Below are 24,415 nucleotides of genomic sequence, written 5' to 3' on the forward strand. Positions count from 1 at the left end.
TCTCACCGTGATAGGCAATAAGTTTGGTGGAGGAGTGATGTGAGAAAGGCCATAGATATAAACCACCTTTACTCAGGCCATGGAGCAGTTGGGTGTGAGTTTGAATGTCCTTGACACAGAAAAAATTAGGATGAAATTCAATGAAAACATTGTTGTTTTTGGTAAATTTGTTTATTGAGAGAAGATTTTTAGTGATTTCAGGAACATGTAATAAGGAAGAAAGACGAAAATTGTGATGGAATGATGATAAGTTAGCAAGACCAAAGTGATGGATTCTCAAACCTTGTCCATTGCCCACTTGAAGTTGATCAGTTCTAATGTATTCATCTGCACGTACATTGAGGTTGGAAAGCTCATTTGTCACATGATGGGTGGTGCCGGTGTCATGGAACCACGGGTAATTGGGACCAGGGCTGGATGCGGCCATGTAGGCAGCAGGTTCACTTGCTTCAGACCGATAGGTTTGATCAAATCGATGCTAGCTTAAGGTAGTAGAATGTCCTGGTTTATGACAGACTTGGCATATGAGTTTGGGAGCAGGGCGGTTGTTGGAGAAGAAGCTTCGGCCATGACCTCAACCTCTGCTACGGCTGAAGTTCTGATTCTGGGGCCATAGTTTGAAAAAGACCCACGATTCTGTCTAGGATGAGAGAAGGGCTGACGTTGGGCTGTGTTGGTGGTTGGAATAGATATATCAATCTCTGTTTGATGTTGGTCAAGTCTGATCTCATGAGAAAGAAGATAGCCATATAAGTCATTGAGTTTAACTGAATCAGAACGTGTGGTTATTGAGGTGACCTGGGAGTCGTAGTGAGCACCAAGACCAGCCAGAATATATGACACCTATTCGGAATCTTGAATTGGTTGATTTGCGGCAGCCAATGCATGAGCAAGATTTTGGGCTTTGCGAAAATATTCAACAATTTTCTGGGATCCTTTCTTTAAGTTGGTAAGTTGTGACCGGGTTTGCATGTTGCGTGCTTGAGAGTGAACCAAGAATAGAGTCTCAAGTGTGAACCAAACCTCTCGAGAGGAGGACAAGGTGAGAACATGCGGTAGTATTTCCTCTTCTAAGGTGGAAACAATTACCCTAAGGACCTGTTTATCCAGATGATACCAGGTTTGGTATGCTGGGTTATCAGTCGTTTCTGCAGTTGCAATGAGGGTCTTTTTGGGAGGAGGTGGTGGGTTGGTACCATCAACATAACCAAAGAGGCTATGCCCTTCTAGAAAGTTTGTGACTAAAAATTTCCATAGATTGTAGTTGTCAGAATTGAGTTTGAAGGTAATATGATGATTATGGGATTGGAGAGTTGAGACAAGAGCAGAAGGATCAGCCATTAACATTAGTCTAGGATGGTTTTGGTGGAGGGGAAGTTGCGGATCTCCGGTAGTGGTAGATTGGTGATGCCGTGGTGGCCTGGAGATCGTGGTGCTGCGGTTGTCTGGTCGCGAAGGTAGCGGGTTGGCGAACGATGGTCATCGGAGTAGATCTAGCCTACTTCGGTGAATCGCGGTCGTGAGCGCTAGTTTGGGGATTTGGTGATCACGGGTGCCGGCCTGGAGATTTGGGCCGTGCGATTGGATGTTCGGTGGTGGCAGGTCGCACCGTGCGTTGGGTCTCCAGCAGTAGCTGTTGTGCTGCGGGTTTGGGCTCCGGCAATACATCATGTACTCGTGGGATGCTGTCTAAAGATGGTGGACGGCTCGCAGTGCAGATCGTCGGAAGATGCCGTCTGGGTTGTTGAGGTCGCAGATCGTCAAAAGTCTGGTTGTGAGGGCTACCAGTGATTTACTAATGTAAGGCCATGAGGGCTACTGATAATGAGAACGACATCGGCGAGGGCCTCCTTCTTGTTTGCGGGCGTGAAGTCGCAGCTTGACGATGGGCCTGGATCTGACTGACGACAATTTTTTTTTTTAATAAAAAATAAAATAGTATAGATAAAAGGGTTTCGTAATTGTGAAATCAATCGAAACAAATTATAAGAAACATCATATGTGTAATTTTTTTTTTCATATGAGTAATTTAAAATGGAAAGAAGTGTAAAGAAAAAAGAAAACAGCAAGAAGAAAACCTAGAATGAGTTAAAACATAAGATCCTTAATTTTAATTTATGCACATTAAAAAATATGTAAAAATCATAGTAAATCACACACAAAAAAAACACACACACACACACACATAAAACATTGAAATAAGTTAAAGCATAAGACCCTTAATTTTAATTTAATCCATATAAATTAAAATATATTAAAATATTTATTCCCATAGGAGTAGTTTAAAATGAAAATAAGAATAAAGAAAAAAAAAAAGACAAATAAAAAATACAAATCAATTTTTTTAAAACTACAATATCAAAAACGAAAATATGTTTATTATAAGAAACCCCAAAGGATTAAAATGAAAAAAAAAAAAAAAAAAAAAAAAAAAAGAAAAAAGAAAAAAGAAAAAAGAAGAAGCAAACACATATATGGAGGGAATAAGAAGTTGGATGCTGATCTATGAATCACTGAATTGGAGAGGCACATATTGATGACAATTCTATTATCAGAGTATGATTAGCTTCTTGATACCTTATAAAATATAAACTAAAAACATATCAAATTACGTAGATGAGTTTTCGAATTGAACAAATACATGCGGAAATCAATGGGATTACCAAAACACCTTGATTGTCCAGTTTCATTAATCTTGGAATTTGGACTCTGTTTCCTTCTATCATCTTTCATATGTATGTTTCTCTTCTTAAGATTTTCTACGATTCTCAACAATTTTCATCTACATCCATTTTCTCCTAGAGAAACCGAGACATCTACCCCTTATTACCTATGCATTGTTTACAGTAGGTGAAACCTAAACAGAAGATTTACTAATAACGGTTGGAAAGCTGAAACAGTTCATTGAGTTGTGCAAAGTTTGTATTCGGTGGGAATGTAAAAACGGTTAATCTCATGATTTATTATGATAAGAGACTTTAACAACAACAGTTGAAAAACTGAAACGGTTTTTTGGATGGAAATGTAAAATTGGTCCACTTTTATTGACATTTATTTTTAGCAACCTTTTATAGAGTAGTCGTTTGTGGCTTATAAAAACCGGTCCTATATATATATATATATATTTGGAAAAGGGAAAATTTGGTGGGAGTTGGAGCTTCTCTCTTCCTCAGCCCCTTCCCGTGCGATCCAAAGGGGGGGGGGGGGGGGGGGGGGGGAATGAAGGATGGTTTCCTCCATCCTTTCACCCTTCCCCTCTTTCCTTGTTTTGTTTTTGGATTTTGTTTAGACTCCAGCAGCAGCGTCCAGTCTCCTCCACTGTTTTGGCCATCTCCTCCACCTCACCATTTGTTTTCCTCCTCGATTTTTTGGTTTCGTCAGTTTCTGTCAGATGCACTCCTCCTTGCACATTAGACCGAACCTCAAAAGATTTCGATTCCACGTAGAAAAAATCTAAATACCCTGTACTAAAACAATGATCGTTGTGTCGCAATAAAAATACTAATACCGGCGATGACCTAATTCCGGTGATCTACCTCCGGTTTCTCTCACATGCCGAAAGAAAACACATGAAAACAGATTTTTTTATGTGGATGTGTTATAGAAGGACAAAAGTAGTATGAAAGAACAATTTCTAGTTTACATGGTTTGACACTGAATTTGCCAACACTAAAACCTAAAAAGTCATCTCCATAGAACATTAAGGATTTGCGTTTTATGGAAGAAGAATGTTCTTAACCACCATTACAAAGAAATCGGAATAGATTGCCATGGCTAAACTCCAATTAGCTAGACAAATAGAAGGAGTGGAAAGGAAGAACGTGGGTCCCTAAAACAAGCTACTCAGAGCTTAAGGTCCCAGCATATCTCAGTTGCTTAATCACTCAATGCTTCTCTCAGTGATAAGCTCAAAAGTAGAACTGGAAACTTGTAATCAAAATATAGCATCATCAGTGATAAGCTCGAAAGTACCTAAAAGGAATAATATCTTGGAACTTCATAAATTGGTTGAAAAGAATTAGACTGAATAATCACTAATCTTATAAACTCTGTAAAATTTATCTTCTATATGGATAGAATTAACTTCAGGAATAATCACATAGTGACATAAATAATATACCTTAAGTACCTACCAGGCACTATAGTACATACATACAAGATATTAGAAGCAAGTGGAAAAGCCTAGCCAATATTTGAACATTGTGAGGCTCTATCAAGGAAGACTTTTTTATATTTTTTCCTTAAAATTAAAAATATGTAACTTGCAAGAAAACAATATACATAGAAGGAAAACTTAATTAGTGGCCAAGTCAAGCGTAGGGACCAAGCAAAGAGAGTATTCTAAAACCCTCAAGAATCGTATCACTTCTCTCCTCAGTCCTCACCTTGTTTTGGATATCAAAACTATTTAGGGTTTTCCACAAAATTTCTCCCACCCCAAGTTGCCGGACAAATCTCAGGTACGCCGTTCTTCTCGATCAATCTCTACAATTCTTGCGCAGTTCCATTCTCCACAGTTTTCACTCTGTGTTTTCTCAAAGTACCATAACCTCAATTTAAACTTGACAGAATGTAGTCATTACTTAGATCAACGGAAAGAAAGTTTTTTTTCTTGGTGGTTGTTTTGATTTATGGTCAAAAGAGGGAAGAAGATTTTGTTGGGGTGTTCTCATTTTGGTTGGCAGATTGGGAATTTAGTTGGGGATTTAGTTTTTTAATGGGATGGGTCTGTGGTTCACGGATTGGTGGTGGAGTTTGGTTGAGGTTTGCTTTGGGTGATCGATTGGGTTGTCTTGGTTGTTTTCTCTGTTGATAATTTCACATGCCTCCCTATTAACCTCCAAAAGAAAATGTACATCATAATTTTACGTGATTTTGGTGATTTATTTTCAGCAATGGTGCTGGAACCATGGATAAAGATTCTACTAAGAAAAGGTATCTTCTTTGACATGTCTGCAAATCCTGGCATATTATGATGTTCGTTCTTGTTCCTTTCATTGTGATGATGTTCAATTTCGTTTTCATTGTAGCATTTTTTCATGGAGTTGGACTTTCGCTTATTTGCTATTCTGTGAGAACGTACGTTCGCTCTATCTCCTTTTTTTTTTTATGAATATATCTCTTCCTTTCTTATTTAATTTAATTTTATTATTTCCAAAACCAGGGTTCTATGTTTTAATACTTTGGCGTCTTACATTAGCAAGATGTTTTGTTATGCTAATCATTGAAGTTCCATACTGTTAAGATCCTTTTGCTTGATACCTTGGTATTTTATGAATATAACTGTTTTTATTGACGAGTCTCATGATCTTTTTGTCTTTGGGGCAGGGCTATTAACATGGAGACCATAAGAAAATGGGAGCCTCAATTTCCAGAGATGTATTCCAAGTATGTATAATTCTCCTCTCCTTTTACGGAATCTGAATTGAATGATTGCAACCGGTTTAGGGCGGTTCAATTTTCTTGTAACAGAGCAGTTGAATGTTGCGGCAAATTATTTGAGGGAAAAGAATTCTCCAGCAGGGAAGAGGAACTTGCTTTCAAGATTTTATACATGTAATAGTTCTTCCATTTTACTCATTTTATGTAATAAGACAGATTAGTAATAAATTACCATATTAGGATTGTTGGATTTAATGCTTTATTGCAAAGAGCCTCATAATTCCTTTCTTCTATCTTGCTGTTTATTTGATTCATGTGTTTGTTCTTGACAAAAATGATTTCTATATTTCAGTCAGTTTTGAAGTGAGATGGTTTTCATTTTTATTGGTGGGATTGGAGTAGGATCAAGTTCAAACCTTACCAGACTAAAAAGAAAACAAAAATGGAAAATTGTTATTGTGATTAAATGGTATGGAAACACTTAACTGAGAGGTTTGTGATTTTTTTATTTTAATATTGGTAAAGTGAAGACTCTGGTATGGATTGCTGGTGAAATTTGGCATTAATCATGTTGCATCTTTTATGTAAATAGGAGTTGACTATAATATTATATCATAGTTTTGGTTTAGGGGTTGACACTTTGCTTCCTTGTGCATGGTTAATACCTTAAGTTTTCAAGCAAGTTTAATGGAAAACCTTTAACTGAGCCCAAAAAGTGCATAATACACTAAAATTGGTGCATAAAATGTTGACATAATGTCAGCAAAATATTAAACCAATTTGGCACAACAAACTTAATAAAAAATATTGACTTGAAACTTGGGTGATTGACATATGCTTTCATGTTAACTTCAATAGAGAACGACCAGTGCGGCAATGTGAAAATGCTTCTAACCATTGAGTTAGATTCTAGTTTCCACTAATAAATACACTACCACATTAGTTACGGGTAAGGTAAGATATGGCACAGCGGAAAAGTGTCTCATACATGAGTTTCATTACATCTGGTCTTGTTTTGAAAATAAAGATTGGTGTTTGGGTTGCAGTGTGGTTTTGTTTATCATTCAGCGTGTAAATTGTGTTGAGGGATCTTCTAACGAACTACCATGTCAATAGTTTTTTTATTGGTTTTGGTGAAATGCTATTGTAGCTTTTAATAGATGATGCTGTTTTTAATTGACAATTCTGTAACTGATTTTCAGGCATCAGCTAGAACAACTCACAAAATAGTCAGAATCATCAACAAAATAATTTCGAAAATGACTTGATATGTAAGGAGTTTACGTGTTCTCATCTCGATTAAAATGTATTGGATCAAGTAGTTCCCATTTGACCTGTTTTCTGTCGTAGTTTACATTATTTATTTATGCTGTTATACAAATATTATTAATTTGAGTACTGTATATATATATATATATATAGTTGACATCTATACAGCGTTGCTCTTGTTCTTGCAATGCGATGCTTCTTGATTACCAATTTTCTTTTGAGTTAGGGATATACTTGATTTCGCGTAGCTCGAGGAGCAGTGAAGCTGAAGCTGACTCTTGGGGAGAAATATCTTTCGTGAAGTCGTCTACTTTTGCTACTACTAATATATGCCAGAAAAACCAGTACTAGGTGTTAATCTCTAACTTGCAAATGATCTTTGAGTTATGAAGAAACTATGTTGCTTGCAGTATGTATTTGCGATTATAGCACTAAGAATTACTGCTGCATTTTCGTTTTGCCAACGAGTTTAGCGCATTCCACACGGAATATATGAGTTACTAGTTTTTTGTTTGTGTGTCTTGGCCAAGTGCAATAGGTACGCTTGATAGTGGGTCGGTCCATATGTACTCATTACTTTAAACCTGACCAAATCGGCAATGGAGGCAATTTCATCTATGGTTTATCTTCTTTGGTTAGAAAAGTATATTTACCCGAAGTAGAGAAAAAAGTAAGAGAGTTTGATATTTGATTTATTTTAAAAGTGGTTCTAAAAAAAAAAAGAGTGGATTTTGCTCTTCAAATTTAACTTTTATTTATTTATTTAATTTGAAGAGTTTAGTAGGAACTCTAACTAAACCCTCAAGGGCCTATGTGCCAAAGCATGTGAGGAGATGCATGTATGATCCTATCGACTAGATCCATTAGCGTCTTCAACTCATCGTTTTGTAAGAAGCACAGGAGGAATGCATGTATTATCCTATCCGCCAGATCCATAGGCGTCTTCGACTCATTGTTTTCTAAGAATTAGTTTGTGCCAAAGCACAGGAGGAGATGCATGTATTATACTATCGGCTAGATCCATAGGCGCGCGTCTTCCACTCATCAGGTGAATACAGACCTATTTTTGTTTTCTTAAGATCAAATTAAAATTAGAGCCATTGATGAGATTGCTTATATCTAAGAGATGTATCTAGGAAGTAGGAAAGAAGGGGATTTTTTTCGTTATACTGGATGGAGAATCGATAGACATATCATCCCTCCTACTTTAATTTTCTTCTTCCTCTTCATTGATTAATTTTGTTCCCACTGAAAGAAATCGAATAAGCAACCAACCAAGCGATCTGAGGGTTTTGTGTGTGTGCAGAAAGAATTCAGTGGTCTTATAAATTTTTTTAATTGGCTTTTATTGGATATGAGTGAAACTTGATAACGGATTTGATTTTGTTTCATCAACTATTAATTGCAATTACATGGGTCGCAAATATGGGTTTTTTATTGTGCAACTTTAAGCTCATGATGCCTCATATATGGAATGGATGTGTGGTTTTTCAAGCTTAGGTCTCAAGATCTGCGAGATCCCTCCCGTGTCTTCTTAGGGTGCGCAGTAGAGCTATTATTTCGATTTTAAGGCTATAAAAACTTTTGATTGAAATTTGAAACCAATCTCTCTTGCAAGTGGGCAATGGGCTAGGTTTAGGATTTACTTTCTTTAGGCAAGATGAACAACTAGGATGGCCTAGCTTGGGGAGAAAAACCATGATAATGTGATACTTCTTCTACGGCTTTCATATGGGATTTGTTAGCCCATTGATTTAGTTTGAAGTCCAATATTGTATTTGTACGAATCAAGAGATGCGCAATATGAGCTTTGCAACTAGCATTTTCCATTGAATTATTATTATTATTATTATTTTTGCATTGAGAAACACCCAGTCGAGGCTTCATTCTCTCATCAATACCACAACTTTACTTCACTTCCTACAAAAAAGAGGGCTTCACTCTCATCCGATCCATAAGGCTCTCACCTCCCAATTTCCTCCAAAAGCCTCTCTCCTTAACCTCTCATTCTCTCGCAGTTTTGAGGATTTAGTGTTATGTTTGTAGTTGTTGAGCTGTTTTGGTTATTGGGTTACTGAAAAAGGTTGAGCTTAATTATAGCTATTTTTAGATAATATCCACTCAATTTTTTTCAGCTCCAAGCAGAGTAGTAGCTCTAAAAGAGCTAAAATGCAATTTTTTTTTTTTCTTTTATCTTCTCTCTCTCTCTCTCTCTCTGTCACTCATCATCTCTCTCCCTCTCCTACAATGCTCAACCTCAAACAGAGTGATGAAGCCACAAAAGACACACACCATCACTCACGCCTCAACACATACCGTCAGTATCCTACCATTTCTTCTCCAAAATATCTATATTTCATTAGACTGAAATTAGCGTGTGTTTTGGATAAATTATAGTCTAAAAATTGTGCATTATACTGAAATTGGTGTAAAGGCCACTTCATCATATTTTATAATAAAAAATAAAAATAAAAATGAGTATGCTAAATTATAATGCAATTGCGATGAAAAGATAAATTACTAATAGGGAACCTATATCATTTTTATTTTTATTTTTATTCTTCTTTTCTTTCTTCTTTTCTTTTCTTTTTTTTTTAACTGGCCAAATGACAAACACTTGTTTATTCACTTCTGTCACATTTTTTTCGGAAATAAAAGCCATTTCTCATGGGTTTTCAGATATCACAAGTAGGGTTTTCCACAAAATCCCACCCCCAACCCCCAAGTTGCCGGACAAAAGGTACCCGTTTCTCAATCTCTACATTCTCGTGCACTACATTCTCCACAGTTGTCACACTGTGTTTTCTCTTCTATTCATTTTTTGTTGATAATTTTCACTTGCCTCCCTATTAACCCCCAAAAGAAAATGGAATTTCGAATCTTAAGTTTTAAGTGATTTTGTTGAGTTATTTTCGGCAATTAGAAAATTTACCCTTTCGAACTAAGCCAAACGCTTGTGTATAGTTCAATTTCTTTTCCTGCATTTTCTAGGCCACTAAACAACGGAGGTTCTGTCGTTTCTTTACTTTTTCTCAGCTCATTGACAATGATCTCGTTAATTAAGTTCGGTTGGATCTCAAATTTTTGTGTATTGTATTCATCTTTTTCTTTGTGATTTCTCGTTGTAAGTGGGAGGATTTGTCCTAGATAATTAAATTAGTGTTTCTTTTTTAGATCGCTAGGGGTTTAGGTAACATTTTGCGGATATAACTGAAATCTTTTAGTTTTGGGTCCTTCAGATAGCAAGCCGCTCATGAGCGAGCTTGGGATCGGCTCATGCTCAACTCAAATATTAAACTAAACAAGCTCGGCTTGACTCGGCTAAGCTCATAAGCGCGCTCGTATAAGGCTCGACTCACTTATTAGGCTGAACTCGTATGTTTTTTATTAAGTAACAAATAACAATATATAGTCAACATTAATCAATAATAACAAATATATTATATCCCTTTGTTAGTCTATTTTTTGTTTTATATATATATATATAAGAAATATACAATATATATAGTAAATGATAAGAAATATTTGATATCATCATTAATAATTTTATCATATGGTATATTGGTATATCAGCATAAGTTATTATATTATTTAATCAATGCATTATAATTAGATACTTTATTCTTAGAAAACATATATCATGTGATCTTAGATCTAAGATAGTATTATATGAATTGTGAGATAATGTGATCATATAATTTAAGTATGAGTGTACGACCATTAAATCAAGAAGAATTTAGGACTTAGAGTTTAAGCATTACCATTAGATTAAATGATTAATAATTAAGTAACTAATGTGTTTCATATAATTTATACATTATAATCACAATTTGCGGTAAGCAAAAACTTAACAATTTAAATTTAAATCATATATCGTGAATCGTGATCATGAGATCATATAACAATTAATATTGACCCATATAATGATACAATCATATAAGTATATAAATGTTTACATATAAGATATAATATATATTAATATTGACATTATATACTTGACTCGTGTTAAGCATTAACATTTTAACATATTAACTAAATAATACTATATGTAATATGAGAATAGTGATTAGTGTGTGTAACATAAAGAGTTTGACATTATGATTTAAAAAAACATTTAATCTTAAATAAGAAAAAATACGCGATTGAAAAAAACACAATTTTTAAAATTGCAATTATTGAAATTGAAATAACCCTAAATAATATTAAGGGTCTGTTTGGGATAACGGTTTCAATAAGTTCGATTTTAAAAATAACGTTTTTGAAATCGCTACTTTTAAAATCGTAAAGGCGTTTGGTAAAACATGTTAGAAAGTATTTTTTTAATTAAATATTTGTTATGCGAATTCATGATTTTGGTTTAAATTCGCATTTTTTTTTTCAAATAAGCACCCCTTAGCATGCTTATTGAAATTGCATATTCTTTTACTATTTTAAATTAGGTACTTTTTAAATCGTAATACCAAACGCCTTACGTTTTGCAATATCTTTTAAAAAAGAATATTATTCTTGCAAAATCGCAATCCCAAACGTAACCTAAATATCACAATTTTTATTCTTAATTTTTAAATTTTGAATTTTGAATTTTTTATTGAATTTAATCGTAACTGTCGAATTTAATTGAATTTAATCTCGGTAGTTGGATTTGATCAATGGAATATAGCTGTAAACCATTTCGAAAGTGAGAATTATATGGTGCGACACAATGAGCTTACTAATCTAACGTTCCTAATAAACAGTCTAGATCATCTACTATGCTTGCATGGAACCAGTCTCACCATCAGACGCACACAACGTGCGCTTTGTTAGTTGATTCTTAGCCGTCCAATTTCTTCTAATGATCTAATAGCTGTTGGATGATCTTAATGGATGACAGCTATCGACCATTGACTAAGAAGTATGTATATGGTGTAACAGAGACACCGTAAGCTTGCCTTGTTTGATTTAATCTTACGAGTAATATTAAATGTTGAAAACATATATATAATCAACGGGCCATATTGAACAAGTACACCAGATGTAGGTAGAAATGGCCGCATGAGATAAGATTTTGGTAAAACGAATCTGACCATTAATATTTAAACTTTAATTTTTTTTCTTATATCCAACGGTTGAAAATTAGAGGACTGAAATTTAACCTAAATCTATTATCTCTCCATTCTCTTAACTCCGATGTAAAATGGTTTCGTCGTAAAATATTTTTAGGAAAGACATTTTTGACGTGAGTTTCACACACGTCAATAATTTTTGACGTGTCATAATGGCACATCAAAAATTATTGACGTGGCATTTAGACATGTCAAAAAATTTTGACGTGTTGAAATCAGCCACGTCAATAAAGTCATCGATTTTTGTAGTAGAGGTTCACCGTTAACTTACGTAGAGTTTATATAAGTCCACAAATTTAATAATTACTTTATAAGATAATATGAGAGAAATATGGACAAAATATTAACATCAATCATTTCTATAATCTCACAACTATCGGATTGGGGGATTTTGGTGACGTAAATGAAAGAGAAATTATAGGGGTCAATTTTTTTTTTATTTGGCCAATTTCATCTTACAAATTAACAACGAAATTTTTCTCCTAACATTAACTTATGTGAGTTTTACATAAATCTACAAATCTAATAGTTGATATATTGAATTTATAAGAAATTATAAGCTATATATAAAAAACTTATTAACTCTTAGCATACGTGCTTCGAGGAGATCAGTTGAATTAGAAAGTGAAAAGTGACACGTGGTACTATATATATATATATATATATATTCCCTCTGTTTCTAAGACCGCACATCAACGTGAAAGCTTGAAATAGGAAAGTGTGTTTAATGTTTAATGTAAGGGTTGCAAACGCAAACCACATCGGAGAAAGAATGCTTCTCTTCCACACAATGTCAGACTCGTCAGTAGCAGCCTCGGTCCCACATCTCTTTTAGGTCCCTTGCAAGCTGCAACGGTCCAGATTACTGCACTAGATCGTACGGTCACTGGAAAGAACTCTTTTACTTTTCATCGTCCGGTCTATTATCTTCCCAACTGTAAATATTCTGTAATAATTTGTAGATAATTAAATTTCAAGCGGTACCCGTTGGTAGATTCATGCCTTTTTTGTTTTTGTGTGAGCGCCGAGAGTTGAAAGACATAACATTAGCTGAACTAAGTGCATGTTCCCAGGTACTTTCATGCTTGAATCTGGTATTAAGATCTTTCCATAACTTATTAAGGGAAAAGCTCTAAGCAGTTTTATATGTGAATCATACAGATGGAATGTGCTTCGTTAAAACTTAGTTGCACTTAACCAAATAGAACATAGGCAACTTTGTGGTTGTTTTAGTTCTTTTTGCATGCAAGCACACTCATTCTTTCTAGATTGGTTGAAGCCTCATACAACATGTCATTAAATTCATGAAATAAAAATCTTTTGGTACTCAACTTTCATAATCACAAAACTTTCTATCTATAAAACCAGCTTTGCTGTTTATTTCATCCGGCACACTTGAACTGGCCCAGGTTATTAACTGAAGTTAATGTTACAGAGGTTCCCCAAGGAGTGACTACACTGTACACAGATGCTTGGATATATTTAAACCAAAGTTGATTGACACCAATGGCGATTCATGGGAGGAGCTTGATGCCACAGAAATTGCCAATGGTGCAGGGTCATTGCGGTGGCTTGTGTGGGTATATGACCAACTCCTGGATGATTTTTTCTTTGCCTCCTGTTACCAGATTTTTTATTCTTAATTTTTTTGCCTTATTATATAATGCTTGAAAATCTTTTCTTATACCCCTCTCTCTCTTTGCAGCCAAAGATTGATAAAGATTCTTTGGAGATTTTGTCCACTGAATGTGTCCACGCATTATGGTGAATCCCAAACCATCACCCTTTGGTTTCAGGGGAGATGCAGTCCCAATTGCCAAATATTACATTGGATGATCCTGGTGTCAAGGATAGTGATCCAGCAACATGGGCAGTGTGTGGGTTTAATCCAAAGACTCTTATCTCCATCTCTTTCAAGCCACCCTGAAATGTCTGTTGCTGAAAAATTTAGACTTGCATTTGTGGAAAGAGACACTCGGTTAGCACCGAAGCGAGCAAAAAATGCAAGGCAACATCAGCGGCGTGCGGATCGAGAGGGAGTGGATGATGACAAGTCCAAGAGCCAAGGCATTAGCTTTGGCCTCACAAGCCAGCAAATCTCTACACGGTCGGAACTAAAGTCCTACCATTTACAACATTCTATCATGTTGTATTACCCTGTAATGTGCTATAGCTTGTGACTGTACAGTAGTATTGACTTTGATTGAAATGCGAGCGTTTAGAGATGAGAATGTTTCCCGACAAATTTGTACACCAGACAAACAATATTCATTATTGCCAACCCATAAAGAACACGATTGCTAGTGGAGGTAAGTCAACTTCTATTCATCAAAATCTGCTTTCTAAAACCTCTTACAATGTTACAGTGACAGTGATGATACTGATTGGGACCTTGATATCATGCTAGAAATAAACCGATTTAATATTAATCTTCAATTTGAACCAGCAAAAGCAATGTCACCTTAATTTTAAATTTGAACACAGGTTTTCTCTTTTTTCAACTTTGAGCTTACCTTTTTCTGCCCATCTAACTTCTAAGGTCATTTGTTTTGTTTATTAAGATGCGTGCCATTTTGTGAACTTCCTTTATTCTCGAACCGAAGGAGAATCATTTTAACATTTTTCTTTACTTATTTTGGGAAAAATAAGTAACATTTTTTTTACTCATTTTAACTTCTTTTATTCTCGAACGGAAGGAGAATCATTTTAACATTTTTTTACTTATTTTGGGAAAAATATATATATAAAAAAAAAAACCCTTAAACTACCGACCAATGTCAAGAAAACTCCACAAAGTGACAGGCGTGACACTTTGATACATTAAATTACTATTTTGTGGCAAATAATCCACTCTATTAGGGTTGGCCGTTTATGTTGGATGGAAAAACTGTTATGTTTTTCTTCCTATAATATTCTTATTTTCTTAAAAACTAAACTAAATGGCAGAGGGGCTTTTTGTCACAAAATTTTAGTTTGATGTATTCAAGTCACACATGTTAGTTTACAAAGTTTTTTTTTTTTTTGGTAAACTCCACTTAACCCCCTCAAACTACTACGCCAATGACAATCTACCCCCCAAACTATCAATTGCGACAATTTACCTCCCAAACTACCAAAACAATGACAATGTACCCCAAATTTTAATAAAATGACAAAATTACCCTTACTAAAATAAAAACAAAAATATTAAAATTTAACTTTTTTTTTCAAATTTTAAGGGTATTTTTGTTTTATAGAAAATTATTTAGGGGTACTTTCATCATTTTGCGAACATTTGGGGGTACATTGTCATTGTTTTGATAGTTTGGGTGGTAAATTGTCGTAATTGAAAGTTTGAGGGGTAGATTGTCATTGGAGTGGTAGTTTGAGGGGGTTAAGTGGACTTTACCATTTTTTTATTTAAATGGTTGGTACACTTGGTAGTTCATGGGGCTTTTTTATATTTTTTGAAAATGCTTTGTGTAAGTGGGCTTGCACTGTTCTTTGGTTGGTCTGGCCCATAAGCACCTGGCCTTAGACCTGGCCAAAAACCTAACTGGTACTAATCTTGACCCTGGCCTGGTCAGTCAAGACTGAAATGTGAGCTCATACCCACTCTAACAATGATGGGCTTTGCTGGGCCAGGCACACTATCTCCACGATCAGGTCTACTTGCAAATGGGCGCAGTTTGCTGAACCAAGGTTTTTCATTGGGTTCTCCATGCATTCTTGTTTTGTAATTTCAATTTTATTGTTCAATAGCTATTACCTGTTTTGTAATTTTTCTGATGGAGAGTTTGACTTTTTTTTTTTTTTTTTTAATTAATTTTTTTATTTAACATGTTTACCCTAGGATTGGGCATCTTAATAAGTGATCAGAGCAAACTTTAGAAAATTGTACTAATTGTTTAGTCGTCAAACCAGAAATGAATAAATGATTGAACTTTGCTCATTTGATTCAAGTGTAGCTTGGGTTCTGAATGACATCATGATGGCAGTAGAATCAAGAATGCATTACATAGATATTTAACTTCTACATGTGCTGCGCGCCAAGCTCATTGATTGTGTTTTTTTTGAATTAATTTGTTTCTTGTGCCTGTAATTGTGACCTTTCTGTTTCTTCCAGGGCTCTGGTGTACTAAAGGAAAAACAGGATAAGGTGGCAAAATTTTCGTTCCATGGAGAACCATCTGAACTTAAGCATGGTAGTGTGGTCATCTCAGCTATTACGAGTTGTTCAAACATGTCAAACCCTAGTGTCATGCTCGGGGCTGGTCTTGTTGCAAAGAAGCCTGTGAACTTGGTTTGCAGGTGAGTTTTGGCTTTTGAAATGCACTTTCTATTTCTTATATGGTAGGATATTTTTCTGATACTTACTTATCAAACAGGTTAAACCGTGGATTAAAACAAGTCTTGCACCTGGTTCTGGAGTTGTTACAAAATATCTACTCCAGAGGTGTGGCCAGTTTATCTTTTGATTACCTGATCATTAAACAACTCAACTCAACTTATTCATCCCTTGTCTTTTGAGTGGCTGATATCTTTCACAATGAAGTCACATTTTTTCTCGTGTGTATTTGTAGTGGTCTGCAAAAATACTTGAACGAGCTGGGCTTTCATATTGTTGGTTGTGGCTGCACAACGCGTATTGGCAATTATGGGGAACTTGATGAATCAGTTGCTTCTACAATTTCAGAAAATGGTATTACCGTGAATATGCTTTCATTACTTTTTTGTAATAAGAATAGATGAAAATTTCATATTTGTTTTATGTGAATTCAGAACGCCTTTGAACATAAGGCTTGTCTGAATTCGTTTTGTTGTTTAGATGAGTCTTTTGTTTTATGTGCTACATATACTGCAAAAGATTGATCATGCCTTTTTTCGTAAACTTCAACCAATGATGTTGTTGGCCTTTTTCTGGCTTTTACATGAATTCTCTTGTATTTTGTTCAATCATATGCTCAACTTGGGTTGCATTTATCAATGTCTGCTTTGAAGTTTTAACAACTCCATTTTAGTTTCAGGTCCTTGTACTTTCTTAGGTTTTTCAATCTACTTTATTTTTTCTCGTTTATGTAATTCTCTTCATTTTACCTTTGCAGACATTATTGCTGCTGCTGTTATTTCTGGAATCCGAAACTTCCATCGCCGTTTTCATCCTTAACAAGAGCTAACTATCTTGCTTCACCTCCTTTGGTTGTTGCCTATGCACTTGCTGGCACAGTATGGCATAACTTTTAAGTGGTCATAGACTTGTTTTTTTTTTTTTTTTTTGGCCCTTTTTGGTTCCTTTTCTGAAGGACACTCCTTTGAATGTTATCAAGATATCTCTCAAATGATTAACAAGTAGACTTGACCAGCAGTGTCTTAATGAATTTGAAGTGAAGCTACATGTAACTTGATGATTTGAACTTAAAGGACAAAGCCTTTTAAGATATTATGCAATCATTCTTCGAGTTATGCATAAAATGTTTACCCAAATAAGGCATGGCCCTTCAGGACTAGCAGTAATATGTAATCCTGGCAGATGCCATCTATAGTGTTACTTCGAGAGTGGGAGTTGGATGGTACTCCACCTTACTTAGATGTCCATGTTCACATGTGCTGTAGTATTCTATACTAAAGTTTTAGCTACTGGTTCAAACTTGTAGAAATCTAGGACATTTTATAATACTATGAACCTGATTTTCCAAACAATGGGAGTTAGAAAGGTATGTTTATAATTCAGAATCCCTAAACTGCTTCTTCCAGCATCCCCCTGGGGCAAAACAATACTATACTTACTCCGGTCCTACCAGAAAAATGACTCCCGTTTTTCTTTACATGTTCCTTCGAGTGCACGATTCCTTAGCTATGCCTGTTTGGTATAACTGCGTAATCTCAGTTGTCACATCCTTTTGACGATTTCAGGTTGACATTGACTTTGATAAAGAGCCAATTGGAACAGGAAAAGATGGGAAAAGTGTATACTTCAAAGATATCTGGCCCAGTAATGAAGAAATCACAGAGGTAGATAACTTTACGATGAAACTTTGTGATAGAAACTATTTATGGTGAAACTCATCTAATAATTGCACCCCAATGAATGTCAATTTTATTCAATAATAGATTGTCCAATCTAGTGTGTTGCTTGATATGTTTAAGAGCACTTACGAGGTTATCACAAAGGGCAACTCTATGTGGAATCAGCTGTCAAACCCTTCTTCCATTCTTTACTCTTGGGATCCAATGTCAACCTATATTCATGAGCCACCATATTTCAAGGACATGACTATGGACCCACCTGGTCCACTTGGAGTAAAAGATGCCTACTGCTTGATCAAGTTTCATGACTTGTTAGACACTGATTGGATATCTCCAGCAGGGAGGATCGACAAGGATAGCCCTGCGGCAAAGTATCTCCTTGAACGTGGGGTTGCTCCCATGGACTTCAATACCTATGATAGTCATCGTGGCAATGATGAAGTCATGGCAAGGGGTACCTTTGCCAACATTCATCTTGTCAACAACCTCTTGAAAGAAGAAGAAGAAACGGGCCCAAAGACAATTCACTTCCCAACAGGAGAGGTGCTTAATGTGTTTGATGCAGCAATGGTGAGTTCCGTGATATGAACTTTTTGCTAGCTGTTTGTTCTCTATTATATCAGATTTATTTATACCTGCTTGTGTGAATAACACTTGGATATCCCTTTTGGTGTCTTCCTCATACAATTCACTCTGTAATGCTTTTATGGAGATGGAGATAGATACAATTTGACTGTTGCATGTGGGATCTGTGCAAAAATTTGTTGCTTCTTTCTTGACACCTAAAAAAGAGTATTGATCCATTTGCAGAAGTACAAGGCTGCTGGGCAGGACACCATTGTCTTAGCTGGAGCAATTTTTGGAAGTGGCAGCTCTCCAGATTGGGCTGCTAAGGGTCTAGCGCTGCTGGTGAGTTTAAATTTTGATGTTCCTCAATATCTTCCAAATGCTGCATGGATATTACTACATAATCTCTCTCTCTCTCTCCAATTCTCTTACTTGGTTGCTTATGAAGTAAATTTTCTGCACTAGGGAGTGAAAGCTGTGATAGCGAGGCACTTTGATAGTACTTATCGCAGCAATCTTGTGCGAATGGGGATTATTCCACTTTGTTTCAAAGGTGGTCATTATGCTGACACACTTAGATTGACGGGTCGTGAGCGCTACTCAATAGACCTTCCCAGCAAAATCAGTGAGATAAGGCCTAGCCAAGATGTAACTATGACAACTGACACGGACAAATCTTTCACCTGCACGGTTTGCTTCAATACCGAGGTACTTTCCCCAGACTTTCCTTTGTTTGTATGATTGATTTGTATAGTATGAGAAAATGGGGGTTGATACAATTGCTTTTGCAGGCAGAGTTGTCATATTTTGATCATGGTGGCATTTTACCATACGTCACTACAAAAATATAATTTTTTTGTAACGGCCCATTAGTGACGTGTTAAGCCTGTTGACACGTTACTAACGGTTAGTAACGTGTCATTAGTAACGTGGCTGGCAGGTTGCAAAATTGGAAGTTACTAATGGGAATTTAGTAACGTGTCAATTTCTGACACGTCACCCTTTAGTAACGTGTCAGAAATTGACACGTTACTAAAGTTTAGTAACGTGTCAAACTTAACACGTTACTAAGCTTTAGTAACGTGTCAATTTCTGACACGTTACTAAAGTTTAAAAAATTAATTAAAAAAAAATATATTTCAAATTTATTTCTGGAATTTTTTTTTTCAAATAATATCATGGAATTCCAAACCCAGATTTCAAATAAAATCATATTCGAATTTGATTTTCAAAATTCCAAACCCAGATTTCAAATAACATCAGATTCGAACCTAATTTTCAAAAATTCAAACCCAGCAAATAAAAATTTATTTGACAAAAAAAAGAATTAATTGAACTTGGAATAGATCAATAGATTCAAACTCAGCAGCAAAAATTAATTTAAGCAAAAAATTTCAAAAGTTTTGAACTTAGAATCTAATTTTACTACTCACTCACTGTGTGGAGTTGGAAACCCACAACACCAAAAATCAGAAACCTACAACACCAAAGAACCAGAAAAATCAGTAGGTTTAAAAGTTAAGACAAATGACAAAAAAATCAATAAGAAAAATTACTCATTAAAGTATATAATGTCCGATCCCTAAGTGGATTCAACCTGAAAAATCAAACCAAACCAACCAAAAAATTCAGACCCAGAAAAATTTCAAACCCAACAGCAAAAGAAATTTCAAAATCCCAAACCCAGCAACCAAAACAAATTTCAACACCCCAAACCCAGCAGAAAAAAAAAAAAAAAAAAAAAATGTTAGATCTTCGATCTCTTCTCTTTTTCATCTTCTTCTTATCTTCTCTTTTTTTCTCTTCTCCTTTTCTTTTTCTTCTTCCCATATGAGAGAAGAGAGAGCTGCCATGGGCGTGAGAGCAAAAGAGAGAAAAAGAGAAGAAAGAAGAAGCACGGCCAGGATGAAGAAAAAAGAGGGAAGAAATAAAAAAAATAATTGACAACTTTAGTAACGTGTCAAATTTGACACGTTACCATTTGGTAACGTGTTAGCTTTGACACGTCACTAAATGGTAACGTGTTAAATTTGACACGTTACCAATGGGAAATTTGAAAAAATAAATAAAAAAAATTTGAAAACTTTAGTAACGTATCAATTTGACACGTTACCAAATGGTAACGTGTCAAAGCTGACACGTCATTAAATGGACACGTTACTAAAGTTGTCAATTTTTTTTTAATTTTCGGAACAATGACGTGTCAAATTTGACACGTTACCATTTTGGAACGTGTCAGCTTTGACACGTCACCAAATGGTAACGTGTTAACTTTAACACGTTACCAAATACTTTGGTAACGTGTGAAAAAGTGCCACGTCACCAAATAGTGACGTGTGAAAAAATCCTGCACAATAGGCACGTTACTAATAACACATTTTTTTGTAGTGGCGTCATCACAAACCTGATCAAAAAGTAAGCAATTGAAGCCTGCTCCTGGTTATTTTATCCCTCGAAATGAGGTAGCTGTTAAGGCTTTAATATCGAGGTACTTTCCCCCGAATTTTCTTTGTTTGTATGATTGATTTGTATAGTATGAGAAAATGGCGGTTGATACAATTGCTTTTGCAGGCGGAGTTGTCATATTTTGATCATGGTGGCATTTTTCCATACGTCATCCGAAACCTGATAAAAAAGTAAGCAATTGAAGCCTGCTCCTGCTTATTTTATCCCTCGAAATGAGGTTTTTGTTAATCAAACCAATGATCTAAGATATTTATAAAGTTTGATTGTAAATCAGGATTATGGTAAATATAGTTGACAGAAAAGTTTAGTAGTCTTAACAGCTTTTAGTACTCTTAGAGGACATTTACTATACAAATCAATCATACAAACAAAGGAAAGTCTGGGGAAAGTAACTCGGTATTGAAGCAAACCGTGCAGGTGAAAGATTTGCCCGTGTCAGTTGTCACAGTTACATCTTGGCCAAGCCTTATCTCACTGATTTTGCTGGGAAGGTCTATTGAGTAACGCTCACGACCCATCAATCTAAGTGTGTCAGCATAATGACCACCTTTGAAGCAAAGTGGAATAATCCCCATTCGCACAAGATTGCTGCGATAAGTACTATCAAAGTGCCTCGCTATCACAGCTTTCACTCCCTAGTGTAGAAAATTTACTTCATCAGCAACCAAGTAAGAGAATTGGAGAGAGAGAGAGATTATGTAGTAATATCCATGCAGCATTTGGAAGATATTGAGGAACATCAAAATTTAAACTCACCAGCAGCGCTGGACCCTTAGCAGCCCAATCTGGAGAGTTGCCACTTCCAAAAAATGCTCCAGCTAAGACAATGGTGTCCTGCCCAGCAGCCTTGTACTTCTGCAAATGGATCAATACTCTTTTTTAGGTGTCAAGAAAGAAGCAACAAATTTCTGCACAGATCCCACATGCAACAGTCAAATTGTATCTATCTCCATCTCCATAAAAGCATTACAGAGTGAATTGTATGAGGAAGACACCAAAAGGGATATCCAAGTGTTATTCACACAAGCAGGTATAAATAAATCTGATATAATAGAGAACAAACAGCTAGCAAAAAGTTCATATCACGGAACTCACCATTGCTGCATCAAACACATTAAGCACCTCTCCTGTTGGGAAGTGAATTGTCTTTGGGCCCGTTTATTCTTCTTCTTTCAAGAGGTTGTTGACAAGATGAATGTTGGCAAAGGTACCCCTTGCCATGACTTCATCATTGCCACGACGACTATCATAGGTATTAAAGTCCATGGGAGCAACCCCACGTTCAAGGAGATACTTTGCCGCAGGGCTATCCTTGTCGATCCTCCCTGCTGGAGATATCCAATCAGTGTCTAACAAGTCATGAAACTTGATCAAGCAGTAGGCATTTTTTACTCCAAGTGGACCAGGTGGGTCCATAGTCATGTCCTTGAAATATGGTGGCTCATGAATGTAGGTTGACATTGGATCCCAAGAGTAAAGAGTGGAAGAAGGGTTTGACAGCTGATTCCACATAGGGTTGCCCTTTGTGATAACCTCATAAGTGCTCTTGAACATATCAGGCAACACGCTAGATTGGACAATCTATTATTGAATAAAATTGACATTCATTGGGGTGCAATTATTAGATGAGTTTCACCGTAAATAGTTTCTATCACAAAGTATCATCGTAAAGTTATCCACCTCTGCGATTTCTTCATTACTGGGCCAGATATCTTTGAAGTATACACTTTTCCCATCTTTTCCTGTTCCAATTGGCTCTTTATCAAAGTCAATGTCAACCTGAAATCATCAAAAGGATGTGACAACTGAGATTACGCAGTTATACCAAACAGGCATAGCTAAGGAATCGTGCACTCGAAGGAACTTGTAAAGAAAAAGGGGAGTCGTTTTTCTGGTAGGACCGGAGTAGGTATAGTATTGTTTTGCCCCAGGGGGATGCTGGAAGAAGCAGTTTAGGGATTCTGAATTATAAACATACCTTTCTAACTCCCATTGTTTGGAAAATCAGGTTCATAGTATTATAAAATGTCTTAGATTTCTACAAGTTTGAACCAGTAGCTAAAACTTTAGTATAGAATACTACAACACATGTGAACATGGACATCTAAGCAAGGTGGAGTACCATCCAACTCCCACTCTCGAAGTGACACTATAGATGGCATCTGCCAGGATTACATATTACTGCTAGTCCTGAAGGGCCATGCCTTATCTGGGTAAACATTTTATTCATAACTCGAAGAATGACTACATAATATCTTAAAAGGCTTTGTCCTTTAAGTTCAAATCATCAAGTTACATGTAGCTTCACTTCAAATTCATTAAGACACTGCTGGTCAAGTCTACTTGTTAATCATTTGAGAGATATCTTGATAACATTCAAAGGAGTGTCCTTCAGAAAAGGAACCAAAAAAAAAAAAAAACAAGTCTATGATCACTTAAAAGTTATGCCATACCGTGCCAGCAAGTGCATAGGCAACAACCAAAGGAGGTGAAGCAAGATAGTTAGCTCTTGTTAATGGATGAAAACGACGATGGAAGTTTCGGATTCCATAAATAACAGCAGCAGCAATAATGTCTGCAAAGGTAAAATGAAGAGAATTACATAAACGAGAAAAAATAAAGTAGATTGAAAAACCTAAGAAAGTACAAGGACCTGAAACTAAAATGGAGTTGTTAAAACTTCAAAGCAGACACTGATAAAATGCAACCCAAGTTGAGCATATGATTGAACAAAATACAAGAGCAACCAAACATACCACACAAGCACAAGTCCATGAACCCACAAAAACAGAGCAAAATAACAATACCAAGAGTGGATAAATTTCGCTCGAGCCGTTGGAGAACCGGAGCGGCGGTCCGGCCCTGGGCGCGGAGGCTGAGCAGTGACCGCCAGCTGACGCCGTGGCTCCACCTAGGCGCCGAGCACCTCAGCGAACGAAGCGTCGACGATAAGCTCAGAGTCCGCTGCTTCTGCTTCGCGAACGAAACCGAGGCCCGCGAAAACGACGACGGTGAGGAGGCCGTGATCCTAGAAGCAGACAGCAGAAAGGACGCCGTAGAGAGCGTCAACGAGAATCGGACCCGACAAGCTGACGTGGCCATATGCATGGCTTGTGGAAAAGCCAATTGTCTCGACGGAAAGTTTCTGAAGGTTCTACAAGAATGATATACAGGGGACTGTTACAGTTGGGGCTTCTGGCGCAGTGGCAGTTCAGTAAATTAGGAGTGGTGAAGGCGGGGGTTTATCTTGGGCGTTGGATGGGAGTGAAGTGGGAATCGGACAGTGGGGAATCAGGTGGGACCATGTTTGACGTTTGATTGGTACTTTTATAATGTTTCTGATTGACCCCGTGGCTCGAGTTTTCGGGAAAGCGAAAGAATATTTCCTTTTCTAATATTTGTTTTTGGTTTAAAAAATGAAAAATGTTTGGGTTCTATTTACAATTCTTCCTGCCATTCATTTGAAGAAATTAGGGTAAATATATCATAAAAACCTTGAGTTAACGCATCAAAATTAAATAGTTTCTAGGTTTGAATTTTGTAACTGCCATTAGCCTCTTCTAAATGGTGCGTTTTTCGAATGCCGAATGAGGCGAAAATGTTGATTCCACGTGTTCAAG

General features: G+C 36.2%; 1 protein-coding gene, 1 long non-coding RNA gene and 3 pseudogenes across 3 annotated transcripts; 3 read left to right on the top strand and 2 right to left on the bottom strand.

Annotated features, from left to right (window-relative positions):
* Nucleotides 1-843: 843 nt before the first annotated feature.
* On the bottom strand, nt 844-1,341 carry LOC148587511 (uncharacterized). Its single transcript, XM_088512652.1, has one exon. It carries the CDS (start codon nt 1,339-1,341, stop codon nt 844-846), a length of 498 nt encoding a protein of 165 aa, XP_088368778.1.
* A 2,952-nt stretch (nt 1,342-4,293) lies between these two features.
* LOC148587512 (uncharacterized) lies at nt 4,294-7,009 on the top strand. 2 transcript variants are annotated; one of them, XR_015911524.1, is made up of 7 exons: nt 4,294-4,460; nt 4,894-4,935; nt 5,031-5,079; nt 5,329-5,388; nt 5,473-5,556; nt 6,585-6,653; nt 6,878-7,009. It is a non-coding gene; the product is annotated as an uncharacterized LOC148587512 (long non-coding RNA). The 2 variants fall into 2 exon arrangements; XR_015911525.1 differs by lacking the exon at nt 6,585-6,653.
* Nucleotides 7,010-11,513: 4,504 nt separating this feature from the next.
* On the top strand, nt 11,514-13,926 carry LOC132168654 (uncharacterized; annotated as a pseudogene).
* Nucleotides 13,927-13,980: 54 nt separating this feature from the next.
* Nucleotides 13,981-20,969, top strand: LOC132168641 (aconitate hydratase, cytoplasmic-like; annotated as a pseudogene).
* A 185-nt stretch (nt 20,970-21,154) lies between these two features.
* Nucleotides 21,155-23,903, bottom strand: LOC148587513 (aconitate hydratase, cytoplasmic-like; annotated as a pseudogene).
* Nucleotides 23,904-24,415: the final 512 nt, after the last annotated feature.

This window comes from Corylus avellana, chromosome 2 (assembly GCF_965113065.1).
Source record: "Corylus avellana chromosome 2, dhCorAvel1.hap1.2, whole genome shotgun sequence".
Classification (NCBI taxonomy): domain Eukaryota; kingdom Viridiplantae; phylum Streptophyta; class Magnoliopsida; order Fagales; family Betulaceae; genus Corylus; species Corylus avellana.

What these genes read in the sequence shown, in the direction of transcription:
- LOC148587511 (XM_088512652.1), bottom strand. Translation starts at nt 1,341, where the DNA reads ATGGCTGATCCTTCTGCTCTTGTCTCAACTCTCCAATCCCATAATCAT.